The following is a 14,901-nucleotide window of genomic DNA, read 5'->3' on the forward strand; positions in this document are numbered from 1 at the left end:
TACGTACATCTAATTTTACTGCTTTATAAACGAAAAATATAGACCGCAAGGTATACACATACGTTTACGTAAACTAAAAAAAAAATCTAGAAAAAAATGCGTTAACTTTAGTACATAGATACCATAGTTGTGTTAGATCTATTCAGTAACCGTCGTGAGATGGTATGAAAGAAGAAACTTTCTTTTATCGTGGGAATAAACGAATGAAAAATTTCGAGTTATAAACTTTGCTGAACCTTTTGTCTCTTGAATGAAATGTGAGCATTTGTTTTCGCACAATGGAAAGTCTTAAAGTTCGCAAATAACTACGATAAACAAAAAAAAAACACACACACACACAAACGGAATGAAATCTAGCGAAATAACAGAATAATTCAAAACAATCACAACAAACTGTTTGGACGTGTGAATATAATTTCGGACGATCACTTGTCTAGGGACATTTGGAAAATTTATTCGGCCTCTAAGCAAATCTCTGTGGAGTTCAACATTTGAAAAACCATTGTGCTTCAATGTCCGATTGTATTCAAAATGTTTAGATGGAAAATGGAACGAACAATGTAACAGTGACACCTCAACAAAGGGACTATTATTACATTACAGACAAACCAATTGAGTAAAGCTACAAATTATGGTGATATTTTAAATTTAAAGTAAAATACACAGCTCGTTGTAGTGTTTTACGTCACAGTTTGGGAGTGTTTGTAAATGGGCGCATTGAAAGAAAATTGGATTTTTTTTCTCGTGTTTTCCTTTTTTAATACATCTTTTAAATCGAGTTCATTTTACTTCTATGCACAGATTGATTCAATGTTGACGTACACGTTGAAGAATTGCTATACAAGATATCAAGGCTCTAGTCAATAGTTAATGGATGTGACCTCTTTACATTGAGTAAACACGCATCAATATCAATTGACAGTGGCGTACACATTGGGTTCAAATGCCATTCAAAATTAAGGAAATGTAAGATTAAATACCAAAAAAATTCAGAAACCAAGAAAATGAATTCTTTTGCCAAATTTCCGACTGTATTATATTGAAAAATGTTACATGTTTTTGGTGTTCCTCTTTACACAATTTCGGTTCCGTTTTTAAAATGCCCCATTGCAAATAAATAGACTATTAGCAAAACAACGAATGCGCATGTTGTGGATCAAATGCCCAAACTATGTTTAACTATCGTGAGCACATTCTTCAGAAGCTTTTTCTATTATTTCAATGTTGCAGGCTTTTCACGGAATAAATTCAATGATGCGTGAGAAACAATGTTTGACTACAATTTTAATCTACTCATTTGCTTACACATTGCTTGTTTTGGATCTGTACTTTGCATGTTGTTTGATGATTTGTGTTTAAAATGCAGCAAGTGGCTGTTTTTGTGTGTGAAAAAATTCCAAAAATACACGAGGCGCTTATTTAAAAAAAAATCCGCTCATCTAATACAGCTCGATGTTATATCACTTTTATTGCTGTTGTTCCTGTGCCATTCTCCACATTTGACGCATTGTACACAAAATAAATACCATAAAAGCAACAACAAGTGAACATTAAAGTAGAAATAAGTGTGCACGACTTTTATACTTTGCAAATTCTGACGCGATTGTTGTCTACGACTATTTACATTTCCGTGTTTTCACTCTCTCTCTCTCTCTTTCTCTCACTCTCTTCTTCACATTTAACATTTGATTCGCTTTCGTAATTTCATGTGTTTTATGGTATACTTGGTAGATAAGTCTGATGTGCATATGTATATGCATAATATGGGTATGCCATTTTCATTTTTCATTTTCATTCGAGGCGATATACTGAATCAGCATCAGCATTAGTATCAAAAACAACAGCGGCCGCGACAAAACACAGAGAACTGTGAAAATGCATGTTCTGTCTAATATATGTACGTATGATAAAGATTTATTTTATTTGCGAAATAAGCTTTTGTATTTATGATTTGGTCATTGGAGACCGAGAAATAAATTATAGTCTTTTCTTTCTATGTCATTCCATTCTATTCGACTCTCTCAGTACTCTTCTGTTGGATATATTTTGTGTTCTCTGCCCTTTCAATCCATTCATTCCTGTAATTTCTTTTGCATATAATATATCTACATATGAAAATTAGGGTGTGGCAATTCATTCGAACATTCATCGACACCCAAAATCTTTGCACACACCGTGAAACTTTCACCGAAACAGTAATTAAATGAAATTCCGGTATGCGCGAATGAAATTTGTTCGAGAATTAGTGAGAAAATATATTGGAATTTTGAATACTTTCGGTTTTGCATTGTCATGAATAAGCATTTTCCAAGCTTTTCGGCATATTTCGGTCCGGGATATACCACCTTTCTATGAAAAACACACATTTCAGAACTCATTTAAATAATGTTTCTCGCGCTGATTCGTGTTTAGGACATTATATTGCAAAAATGTTGATGCTTGATGATGAAGTTCATTGAATATTTTCACTTTTTTTTTTGTGCTACACCCTAATATTACATGTTATTTTATATTGCCTCAGCATATATGTGCTTTTCTATACTTTTATATACATGTATTTGTGTTGATGCTTTATTTCACTGTTATTGTTATTGCGATGCATGCATCACATAAACTTTTTCGGTTAGCTTTAAATAAAATAGAAGCTGGGTAAGTACAACCACAGATTTTTTGGGGCTTTGATTGACGATTTTATCAGATCTTCTGTTATTGCAGTAAAAACATTATATCGCATTTTTCAATAGTTACATGCATCGATTTGATGTTGATAATGTGACCTTAACACCCTTAATAGCTGTTATTTTATGCTTTTTCACAATTATTTTACTTTTTACATAGCTTACGCAAGAGCACACTCATTTGCCATAAGAAAAAAATAAACATTTTGGTACATGTTTTTTTTTCACATTGAAAAGTTAATAAAATGCGCATAAAGTAAATAAATTTATGATTAAGATTAATTATCAATTTTTATCTTATTCCGTTTAAATTATTGTTTCAACTCGTTTTTCTGTTGTTGTTTTTTTGAACATTGAAAATGATATTAAATTTTCGTGGTGAAAACGAAAACATAATGAGCTTTATATTTTGATGTTCATGTAGCATCTATATTTCTGTAGAAATGTAGCGTTAAATTCGTCGATGGTTTATTTTCTTTATTTAGTTCGGCAGTTGCAATCGTGAACTAAATTAATGCAATCTATCCAATGACGGCTATGTTTTATAATGGACGATAAAAGCACTTCAAATGAAAGTGGAAAATACATGATCCCATCGTCAAGCTACCCTTGTTTAGATGTAAAAGGAGGAAATTGCAAAAGAAAATAGATGTGAACTTCTGACAGCAAAAGACGATTTATAAGCAAGTCCCTTGATAAACTCTTGCACACAAAAACATTTGGATAACCGCAAAGAGTCCCTCGAAAAAGGTTCCGGGCACTTCTTCTTTTTTTTCTTCTCTTCTCGAAAACGTATCATTAATCACAAGACGAAAAAAGATTTGCACAATTGAAATATAATTTTAGATAACATCTGAACGAGAAAAAAAAATCGTAATCGATTAACTGGAATTGTATTTGTATCGAAAAAAACATTTGTGAATGGCATTTGAATAATTACTTTCAACTTGTCAATGCAGGGATGTGAAACGGAACTACATAAAGGGAAATCAAAACGATTCTTCAATAAAATCAGTTTAAAATGCATTCACTTTATTTTACGATGAAGAAGAGCTGAGCTTGTAGTTGATATTGCCAAAAAAAATTGTTTTTGTTTTTCCATTGAATTCACACTTTTTGTTGCTTGACATATACCGTCATAGCATGATAAAACTGGACAGCTTAATAATTTTTGAAACACAGCAATAAACTTCAATTTATGCTGCTGCTGATGCTTATATTCCACTTTTAATTGCTTTTTTAAAGTAATTAAAAAATGTTTATACGATGACTCAGTTTTTTATATATTCATTTTTTTTAATATATTCGTTTTTTCGGAACTCATTGTTAGTTTTGAAAGAGAATTTAATCAAAATCAATATTCAATCACAGTTTTAATTGAGAAAACAGCAAAAACATCAACATCATATCCACATGCAACTAAAAAAGCTATTTTGTAGATCTTTTTGTTATTATTTTTAAAAAAAATTCCATCACTATACTAAAGTTAAGAACCACCCAACCCGGTTTGTTTGCATAAAGCAACAACAACAGAAAGTTTTTAAGAACACATAAAGAATTCATTCTGAAAATACACACAATGTATGCATACAATAAAATAATAAGGGATGGGAATATGTCTCTCTTTGTAAAGTATCTGCTAATTCCATGGCACCTAGAATGTATTTTACAAACGGCCATTTGACACTAATTAGGCAATAATGCAATCAATTAAGATCGGTTGACCAATTCCCTTATTTTGATGTATTAACTAATTGCTCGTTCAAGCTCATTGATTATTCGGAATGCATTGTACTTGTGTGATATAGTAAAGTTTTCTGTTTACCATTGGTTTCAATTTAAATTTCAATTTCCGTTTCGCTGTGCATTTCATTTATTTTGTTGACCGATTTAATTACATACATTCTTCAACATTTGCTGTTTCTTTTGTCTCCAAACATGGATTGTAATTTGATTTAGACTTTTGACTAATTATAGAAATTCAATGTCACTAAGACCACTTTTTGTACTTTAAACTTTACTGACGATGTTTGCTGTACACCCGAAAAGAAACCACAAAACCATAGACCACTTTTACTATATTGATTGTATTACAGTTTTCGGTATCAAATTTCCATTGTAATATTCTCCGTGCCAAATAATTGTTTTCAATTTGATTTTCATAGCAGTTGAAAGCATGGTTCTTCATTTTTCATCAGTTTTGTATCAACTTTTTGTTGTAGGCATGGTTTCGGCTATTAAACATTAAAGAAAGAGTCATTGTATTGTCCTTTTCTCTATTAGTATATAGCCGAACTAACTAGATAAGTTAGTTGTTGTTTGTGGAATAAAAATCGATAGATTTTCAAACAATTGAAGTAGTATAGATGGGGCGTCAAATCTTGATTCACCTGATTGAAACTGAATCGATCAAATTCAAAGTATTTTTGATACTATTTATCTCAAGTTGAAATGACAAATGATTCAATTATTTGAATTCAAACTGAATAAAAATAGCGTATAAATTAAATATTCTTCATTGATATTTTTTAATTGCTCTCCAGTTTCTCTTGAATGGTTATAATGATCGTCCATAGAGAATTATTTATCAGGTTTTTCGGTATTTTGGGCTAAAAACTTCCACTTATGCGGGCGCAAGTCAAATATAAAACTTGAATTTATTTTATTCAAGTGTTCTCTTGAAGGTGTAGGCTATTTACCATATAACATTTGAACGCCACCCTCTAATGAGTGATTCTCCGAGGACGCCCATGGATTGTTTGCTTAAGTGAAAATGATTAAGTGACTATTGACCATGCAGAAATTGCATATATGGCGTCACGGGTTGATCAGAGATTGATGTGATTCAATATAAAGAATGTTTATTAAACATCATAGAACAGAAGTCAGTGTCAATTGATTTGACATTAAGAATGGTTTAATGATGTCGAGTAATTGATCGAAAATAAAAGTATAGCAAATGCGACACAATCTATATATAGATTTTTAAGCGGCGTTTCGTTGCTTGAGTGCCACGGCTTAAGTTGAAGTAAAACTTATCAATGCCCTTTATGATCCCCGTGGATTGTCATGGGGATATTAATGTTTTCGCTGAAGCATGTTTAATTGGATAAACTTATTCACTACTTGCAGTATTACCTCATAAGCTCATAATCTGACAAACATTGCAAGCTTTTCACCGACAGATAAGTTACGTTTTCGGATCGTTAATCAATTGCATTATTTGAACGGTAAATGCTTTGGAAAATGTGCCAATGTTATTTATAACAATTCAGCAATCTGTGATTTTAACCGAATGGCAAGCAATCTATATTAAATATACTACATAATGTACAAACACACAATCACAAATATCCGCCCTCGCCGCTCAACCCATTTATCATTCATTTGAAACAAGGAACAATGTGTTTGCAATAATAATATTTAATGTTTGTGTAACAAAGAAAATTTAATGTTTTGTAAAGATAACATTATTTGGCCAGAAATTATACTGCAAAATGTTCGGTCTAATCACATTAATAATAATGTTATTTCAAATCATCGTTTCGCTATTTATATCAGATGCATTACCATCTTATCTATGAATCGATCCGGAAATAAGACAAAATATGAACGTCTCGATTGTGCCGAGTCTGTAAACGATATGACAGATTCTGTGCACATGCATCACAAAACATGAAATTGATACAGTCAATTAAGATTTGGCATAAAACATAACCGTAACAACTTTTGACATAAAACACAACTAAATAAGGTGTTTGCAATTCAACGTTTTCAACGTTAATATCAACAGCAGATATCGTGGAAAACTTTTAAGTCATTTAAAATTGATGTGAACTTCAGTTTGTGTGGCCACTGTCACACTGCAAACTTAAAACGTCCAAACTTTTCAGTTTCCAAACATAGAGGAAAATTATTGGAATTGTTTGTTTAAGAAAATGTGAAATTAAAATGTCAACGTCACATATTGTTGACCCACAAAATAGGTATATATTTTATTTAATTGAGAATATGGTCCTGAATACAAATATGAAATGCGGAAAAGCCCATTAGTTTCACCAGCATTTTATGCGAACCATTTATTTTCACGGTAAATTACAACAAAATGAAATGCTCGGTTAACCATTATATTCAATAGATTAGCGCACAATGAATTACCTATCAGTGAATTGTTGATCAGGTTTTTTTTTTTTTTTTTGAAATCGTACATTTGAGGGGACTTCAATGAATTTTCGCATTCAATTAGGAAAATAATTTACAAAGCTTTTTTTTTTATTGTGAAAAGAGTTTACTTTTGAAAAGTTTTTCGAAAAGTGAATAGTGCCAAGATCAAAACTTGTATTTAAATTTCCGATTATCTAATCGGTGATGTCGGATGAATTAATGGCACTGTAGTTTTAACCATTAAACTAATTAAAATTGTCTATTTCATGAAAAATTGTATGATTGCAATTTAAATTTACCACAATAGCACGATTCGCATCGTTCCGCTTCGGGGTTTTTTATTCAGGGGGAAAATCACAGGTATGGCATTGCATCAAGTAATTTTGTTAACCATTTACCGGATAAAATAGTAGCCTTGCTTTGATTGTTGATAAAGAAAATTTCATAACATAATTCAGAAAATGAGACCATTTTTGGGACAATCTGATCATTTCTCTAGTCAGAAACGTTTTCGAAGAGTAGTACCTGTGAATAGGAGCATTGCTTTCCATATACATGTCGATATATATTTTGATAACACGAATCTAGTTAATAAAAAATCATTTCCATATACACCACTTCCAACGAACACGGTGATTTCCCCTTAACATTTACCCAGTTTGATGATGCGCAATCACATGCATATACATCTATGTGAATGACTGAGAATAAATACAAAACTTCTACTAACAATGGCCAAAAAAACTGACCGAGAAGACCTTTTCAATCTCATTATCATCTAATCAATATTTGAAATCGTCTTGTTTGATCGGACCACGAAAAGCTTTTCTTATCACTTAAATTAGTCAACTCAAGTCATCATTTAAAGATGTATTTCAAATGGTGAGATAAAATCCAATTCTTTGCGAAATATTACCTCTTTGAGCAAATTATTTTGCATTCAAACCCAAATCAAGACATTTGAAAAGTGTAGCAGCAAAATCATTGAGTACAAAATCCAATATTCAACTTAACTTGAAAAAAATGTTCCCGCGGTGCTATAGTGATTTGGGTTGATCTGGGTTGTTTTGGCTGTATATTTTGCATTTATTTTCAACCATTCAAATATACATAGGTGATATCTCATTAATTGTCGCATTTTCCGATGCTGCAACCTATTACCATTGACAAAATCACCATCACCAAATCAATATACCACAATTTCGCTGATACGAATTCATTAGAAATCACCAAATTTTCGAACAGAGATTGAATATTGAAACCCCAAAAAAAAAAAACAATTATTGCAAAATGCACATGGGTTAAAACGAATTAACGGTTCATATTCATTTTCACTAGAGTTTGCGGAATGTGTTAATTTATAGGCATTCGACATTGTATTATTAAAATCAATTCATTTTGAATGTATTAACAAATTCTTGCCTGTAGCTATTATTTTTTTGGATGAATAGTCAATTTCCATCCGATGTTGGATGCGTTTGTAGTGGTTTCCATGGTCATTATTGGCTAAAACTATCCTTATCAACATTATATTCTATCGATACTTTCAAATGCAATATTGAGTACATAGCATCAAGTATTGCCAAAGGTATAGTTCAAAAAATTCAAAAATCAACACCAAAACTAGAATAATTTTCTCTTTTGATGTATCACACTAATTTTTAATGGGAAAAACTCCAGCTGAAAATTGGTTTCAAAATTATAACAAACGTTTATTATTCAAAATGATTTGTGTTGAATGATTTTGTAATCAATTTGAAGGTATTTCGATTAGCATTTAATTTCGTTTTGATTTCATCAACAGAGAGTCAAATTTTCTATTTTTTTTGTTCGAAAATAATAACTTCAATGTGCGTGCCAAGCATGAAGGGGTGATAGTGAATTTGAAATCGAGTTGGTCGTTTTGGAAAATTGGGTTTGCATATAAAATCATCCAATTTACGTGATAGAGTATCTTTATACAGATCTGATCTCTTTTGAATGCCTGTAAAATAGTTTCGAAAATCGAAAATGTTAAAATTCTTCGATTGAAAAGAAAGCAAACAAAATAAAATGCGAGAGTTGTGATTATGATGAAAATATTTGCATTGTATCGCGAAAACAGCCATCTCAACGCATATGTCGTTAACAAGAATACAAAAAGTCGTTCTTTGCTAAAAGCATAGTTAGTCAAAAAAAAAAAAAAAAGAAGAATACAAGGGGTGCGTTATACAAACAGCACACACGTATGTGTTTCATTCAATCCATTTGATTGGAAAATTACCTTATGTGTATGACAGCGCATGATGCTTATTTAAAAATTCATATAGCGTTCGACGTTCTTCCGAAAAGTACTCAACATTTTCTTTGAATTCCAGCACATACGAAATGTTTGCTCTTATTCAGCTAAGGTATCATGTCTTTTTTCTCGGATAAATTCCTTTTCACTTATTCTTTCAATGCATACTGGCTTCCGAATACTTCACATGTTTGCTTCTTCTTCTTCTTTTTCATTTGTTTCATATCAATTTTCATCTGCGCTTCAAGTTGATTGAATAAAATGAGAAAAAAGCATACTACACGCAAGTAGTATTTGCGACTTGAAATGAATTTTTCTTAAGTCTATTCTACGTTTTATTTTTAACTTATTAAAAACCGGCAACCAATACGTGTACTAAATATCTTTTGAATAAGGTAAGATGTGGCATCGCTTCAAGCAGCAATGTATATATAAAAGAAGAGGATCTATGCTCACACAGGAATTGTTAAACGTTTACTCTTTTACTCTGTTAAACAAACGACAGAAAGTGTTTTCATTCAAACAATGTCGAAAAACTTCAATGAATAGCGGAATGAAAAGGAACAAATAAGTCTATCAATTGAATTTTTGAATCGCATCAATGCAGATGACACGTTTGAATTATCTTTTGTATTTTGTGTCATGATGTATTTATGTTTCAGTCAATCAATGATACAATTTTCGAAATGATTCGCAGAGACAACATTTATGAAGGTAAGCTTATTTCTTTTTATAAATGTAAGTAAGCTTTCGTGGGCGATACACATGTTTTTTTTTTGAGCGGATATACTTTGTAGTCGTTATTTCATTTCTTTTTATTGAAATTTCTGAATTACAATTATTATAATTAAACATTGTTGACAATTTTTAATCTGGCACTGGAATTTTATATTGTTTTTTTTTTTTTTTTTTTTTTTTTTTTTTTGACGCGTAATAAAGATCTCTGTGAGAAAGTTAGTTTATTATTATTTACAATGTGTGTAAGCACACGTGCACAAGCCAATAAATTTTTGCATTCGAAGCAAATGATTTTTATGTTTTCCGGAATTGTCTGGAATGGTCCGAATCATTCGTTGTTCATTATTTGCTTGAAATAGGAAAATCTTCAATGTTACATGTTATGTTATGCACTATCTTTTGATTTCCGGCTGAAAATTTGTTGCTTTCCTTTCTGTCATCTTTGTCACTTTCAATGGCTTTGAAAATGATGCCTTCCGATTCAATGAATGGCCAAGCATCTTCGAGCCAATCACAATTTAGTGGATTATTATTCATATTCATTTGGATAAAATGTGGAAACAATGAGCGAATTTCCTTAAAATTGTCAATCTTTGTTAATTTATTATTGTCCAAGTCTAAGAATTTTAATCGATGAAAGACATTCAATTCATTTAAAATGGACGGCGATGCGAGATTATTCGAATCCAAATTTATATACTCCAAATGTGTTTTTGATGGTCGTAGATTTTTTCGTAAAGTTTCATTCACATTAAATGTGATTTTGTTATCCTCAAGCGAAAGTACCATGAGCGATGGAATGTTTGCCAATTCGATTAAGTCAAGAAATTCAATTTGATTGTGATTCAAACCGATTATCGTCAAATTGGGGCATTTATCGAATATCCCTTGAACCGTTGCCAATTGGTTATTGCTTATATCAATACCATATAAAAATGGTGTACCAGTCAACAAATTCGGCGATAATGTTTTCAATTGATTGTCTTGTAAATAAATGCGAGACAATTTTTCCAAATAGAATGCACCGTCTTCAACAATTTGAATTTGATTTTCATTCAAAAAGATTTCGTTTAAATTGTAAGCGCCCGAAAAAATATGCTCTCGTATAACGGTCAAATTGTTTTGTTGCAAATCCAATTTGGTTAAATTTTGTAAATTAGCAAAAGCATAATCATCAATTTCATGAATGCCATTGGCTGGCAATTCAAGTGATTCGATTTTAAGTGCTTTTCCAAATGCCGTCTTCGATATGTGTTTTATATTGTTTTGTTCTAATCGTAATCGCTTAAGCATCGTGGCATTTGTAAAATCATCTTCTTCAATTACTTCGATTCCAGTGAATACCAAATGAACATCCATTAAATTGGAAAATGTTGCAAATATCACCATGGGAAATTTGGGCAATGTTGATGGTGTGGCAAATGTGATTGACGTTATTTGTTCAGTGTTTGGCGATAAAATGCTGAGCAGTTCATTATCATCCAATGTGATTTTCTCATCGATGAAACAATGATTGTCGGCAATCATAAAGTCAACATCAAGATATGGATTTGTATGATTTTCTTCGTCTTTGAATATCGAAAGGCGTTTATTGAGTTTGTCAACGCACTTCACTTCCATAGTTTGGATGGTACTTAACATGTTAACCAAAACAACAATTAAAAGAAGCACATTCAATCTAAAAATGGATCGGAAAACGCTTGTTATTTCATTTCATTTTATTTATTAATATTGTTCACTTTTAACAACTCACTTTGGCACGTCCATGGTGGCGGTGGCGGTGGCTTATTTGCGTCAATTCGCGGAATGGAATAGTGGAAAAATAGTCAGAATCAATCAAAATGTCAATATGCACTCTGATGACTGTTTTAATTAAAAATCGACTTTCACTATGCTCTCGACAATGAATTGAGATCAAGTGCGAATTGTCTTTTTTTATAATTTATTTTTAACCATTGGTGAACGTGTTTGAACCGTTTTTTCGTCTATCTTTTAAATACACATTGCAAAGTAGTTGAATGTAATAGTCAATTCGGATGTGTACATTAGTACAGCTCAATGAGTCGAAATTGCGCTTCAAAGTCAATAATATCAAGACGAATGAAAACGAGAGATAATAAATCCGACGAGTAAGCGAAACATTATCGCCTAGATTCCGAATGTCATAAATAAATGAAATTGAACAACACAAAAATATCAAACTTACAAAAAAAACAGACTATTTGAATATCAATTGGAACAAAATAATTAACGAATATTGCTTGTTTTTGTGATTGTAATGCAAAAGTAAATCGCTTAAAAAGGGAATAATTGCATTGTTTAGAGATGCGTTTATTTCTTTAAAATCTACTTTTCCGACTCAATGAAATTCAAATGAATTTAATGACGAAAAAACAACAAAGTCTAGACATCACAATACATCTGATTTCATCATAAATCATTTGAAACGAATTGGATTCCCATTTTTCAAAAGAAAACACTCATTGAATTTTCTCAATTGCGACATTCATATGTAAAGTAAAGGACATCTTTTTTCGCTTCGAGCCCGTGTTTTCTTCAACCTCTCTCTCTCACCCTCTATCTCTGTGAGTTAAATGTTGATAGGCCAGATGATTACTCAAGCTCCATCCAAACTACTTATTCATTTTTTTTTGTTTCGAATGAATGCCTTACCAAAATTGTCTTCTTTTTTTTTCAACCAAAAAAGGTAATAAATTTAAAATTGAGCCTTCGAATAAAAGAAAATGCCAAATGTAAAAATGTTTTTGTCGTCTGTACGCTTTTATTATTTGAAGATTTCTTCATTTCAACATTCACATTCCCATTGTGCAATTCATTTATTTTATTCTCACCTACTATAAATAAAATAAATGAACGATACTTTACTTATCGTTACGTCTGCTTTTGTTCTTCCTAAACTGCAGCGGGGGGCATCAAACACACTCGCTCGCTCGCTCTCTCTCTCTTCCTTTATCTCTATTTCTGCGTCAACAAGAATTGTATACATAAAAATATGCTCAATGTTTGACTTGGCAACGCAAATAAAAACACTTTTACCACTCGCAATACTTTATCCGTTTCATCGGTTCAAATGCTATACTATATTGGGGAAACTGAATTTATCATTATGCGCACTTAAATTCATTTTGATTATTATCAACAACGACACAAACAAAAAAAATGCTCAAGCATATTTCCCCTATGTTTGTTTATTTTATTGGCAATTGACGTAAAAACCCCACGAATATTTCAATGTAGGCATGAATTATGCGACACGCACTGTGCTACCCAAATAGCCATTTTAACATTGTAAACGAACCATATCCATCAGAATATTCGTTGTGTTTATTGACTTTGGGAGTCAAGGATATACTTGCAGCGGTTTTTTTAAAGAATTTTTTTTTTATTCTTCCAATGATTGTTGATGGTACGTTTAATATATTCTATTTCATTTTCATAAAATTCACTTCATTTTCAATATTCCGAAATATTATAGTCGAGATATGGCAAATTATTGTGATAATAAATAAAAACTCGGTACACACGTCGCACACTCGGTCTATACTTTGTTATTATTATATATTCGAACGCAATAAATGTACTCCATGTGGTTTGCAATAGTCTAAGTCACTTTCCATATGTCGTCCAAGTATATGTTTATTTACTGTTTGATAAATGCTGCTTGATTAAAGTTCAATATATTTATGAAAAAGAATACGAAAAAAAATGTGTCGCGTGCATTGTATTTACTGTTGAAACATTATGCACCCCATTGCATGTAGCGTTAACAATAGCAACATATATTATGTTGACATACGATATTAATATTTATTGATTTAATGCTCATGAAAAGTGAAATGCAATTCGTGGTTTTAAACGCGTTTGAACATATGCATTTTCACTCTGGTCGACGAAAAATATGACTACTGGCCACGAATCAAATTGATTTTTAATCCAATTAACGATTCGAGTGCCATTTCTATAAATTAATGTAAATTTTCTACGAATTTTAGGGGTCCAAAATCAAGGCCATCCATTGGTCAATTTCGAACCGAAACTTTCGCTAATCAAAACAAATGCTAAAAATTGAAGTTAGATAAAAAAATGATCAACATTTTTTTTGAATAGAGAAAACTTCGAAGCGATTCAGAAGACACACTGCAAATTTCGTTTTGGTTTATCGAACGTAATAGAAAATGTTCTGTACATAAACTGAAGAAAAAAAAATAGAAATTTTTATTGTATAAATTAGCAAGGGCATTCTACTTGAGTCGGCAATGGCACACACCAGCAATTTGTAATTCAGCTAACTCACATGACAATCCCTTCGAATATGAGAAAATAGATAGCCTCAGACGTAAGCGTATGAGACACACTGGGACAACGAGCGAATTGTGATCAAAACGTTCGTTTTCTAAATGTTGTTTTATTTCGGGTGTACTGTGTGTATAATGTATATGTTTGTTTCGTTTATTTGCTGTTCTCTATGCTGTCTTCATCGCAAAAACGGATGCCTTGACATGGCTTTCATGTTAACTTGGTCTTTTGTTTTCACATCACATCGCCATCCTCATCATTGTTGTCTTCATCTCGAGTTCCACATCTCGCTCCGTAGCCAGAGTTTGGGAGAGAGAGAGAAAGAGAGAGAGAGAACGAAAAAAAAAGTACAATTTTTGTTTACTCGCTGTATTGTTATAGTTGAATTGCTTGTTTGGCCAAAGAATTATAGCGACAATTTCACCCTCAGTTCATAACATCGTTTTATTTGATTTTCCATACGAAAATGGCAATGGAATGAGACTCTATCGCATAAAATATACGTATCACTTGGTTTTCTTGTGCTGCTTCTTTTCGATGAACTTTTTTTTGTTTTTCCATTTTTTCATTCTCTCTCTGTTTTGCGTCTATGGTGTCTGTGCCGATTTTTTGCACTTGCCATGCGCACGAACGAGAGAAACAGACCGAACACAAGTGAAACATAAACAACAGTAAAAAATAATAAAAATAAAAAGCGAATAAAATTCGGTTAGACGTTACAATGTA

General features: G+C 31.7%; 1 protein-coding gene across 1 annotated transcript; it reads right to left on the reverse strand.

Annotated features, from left to right (window-relative positions):
- Positions 1 to 10,042: 10,042 nt before the first annotated feature.
- Positions 10,043 to 11,877, reverse strand: LOC116352453 (slit homolog 1 protein-like). The gene is made up of 2 exons (XM_031785060.1): positions 11,612 to 11,877; positions 10,043 to 11,536 (listed from the first exon to the last, which is right to left on the reverse strand). The coding sequence occupies exons 1-2, from the start codon at positions 11,623 to 11,625 to the stop codon at positions 10,201 to 10,203; spliced, it is 1,350 nt and encodes a 449-aa protein (XP_031640920.1). The 5' UTR covers positions 11,626 to 11,877; the 3' UTR covers positions 10,043 to 10,200.
- Positions 11,878 to 14,901: the final 3,024 nt, after the last annotated feature.

This window comes from Contarinia nasturtii, unplaced genomic scaffold (genome assembly GCF_009176525.2).
Source record: "Contarinia nasturtii isolate CC-2019 unplaced genomic scaffold, AAFC_CNas_1.1 Cnas_scaffold_187, whole genome shotgun sequence".
NCBI classification, from domain to species: domain Eukaryota; kingdom Metazoa; phylum Arthropoda; class Insecta; order Diptera; family Cecidomyiidae; genus Contarinia; species Contarinia nasturtii.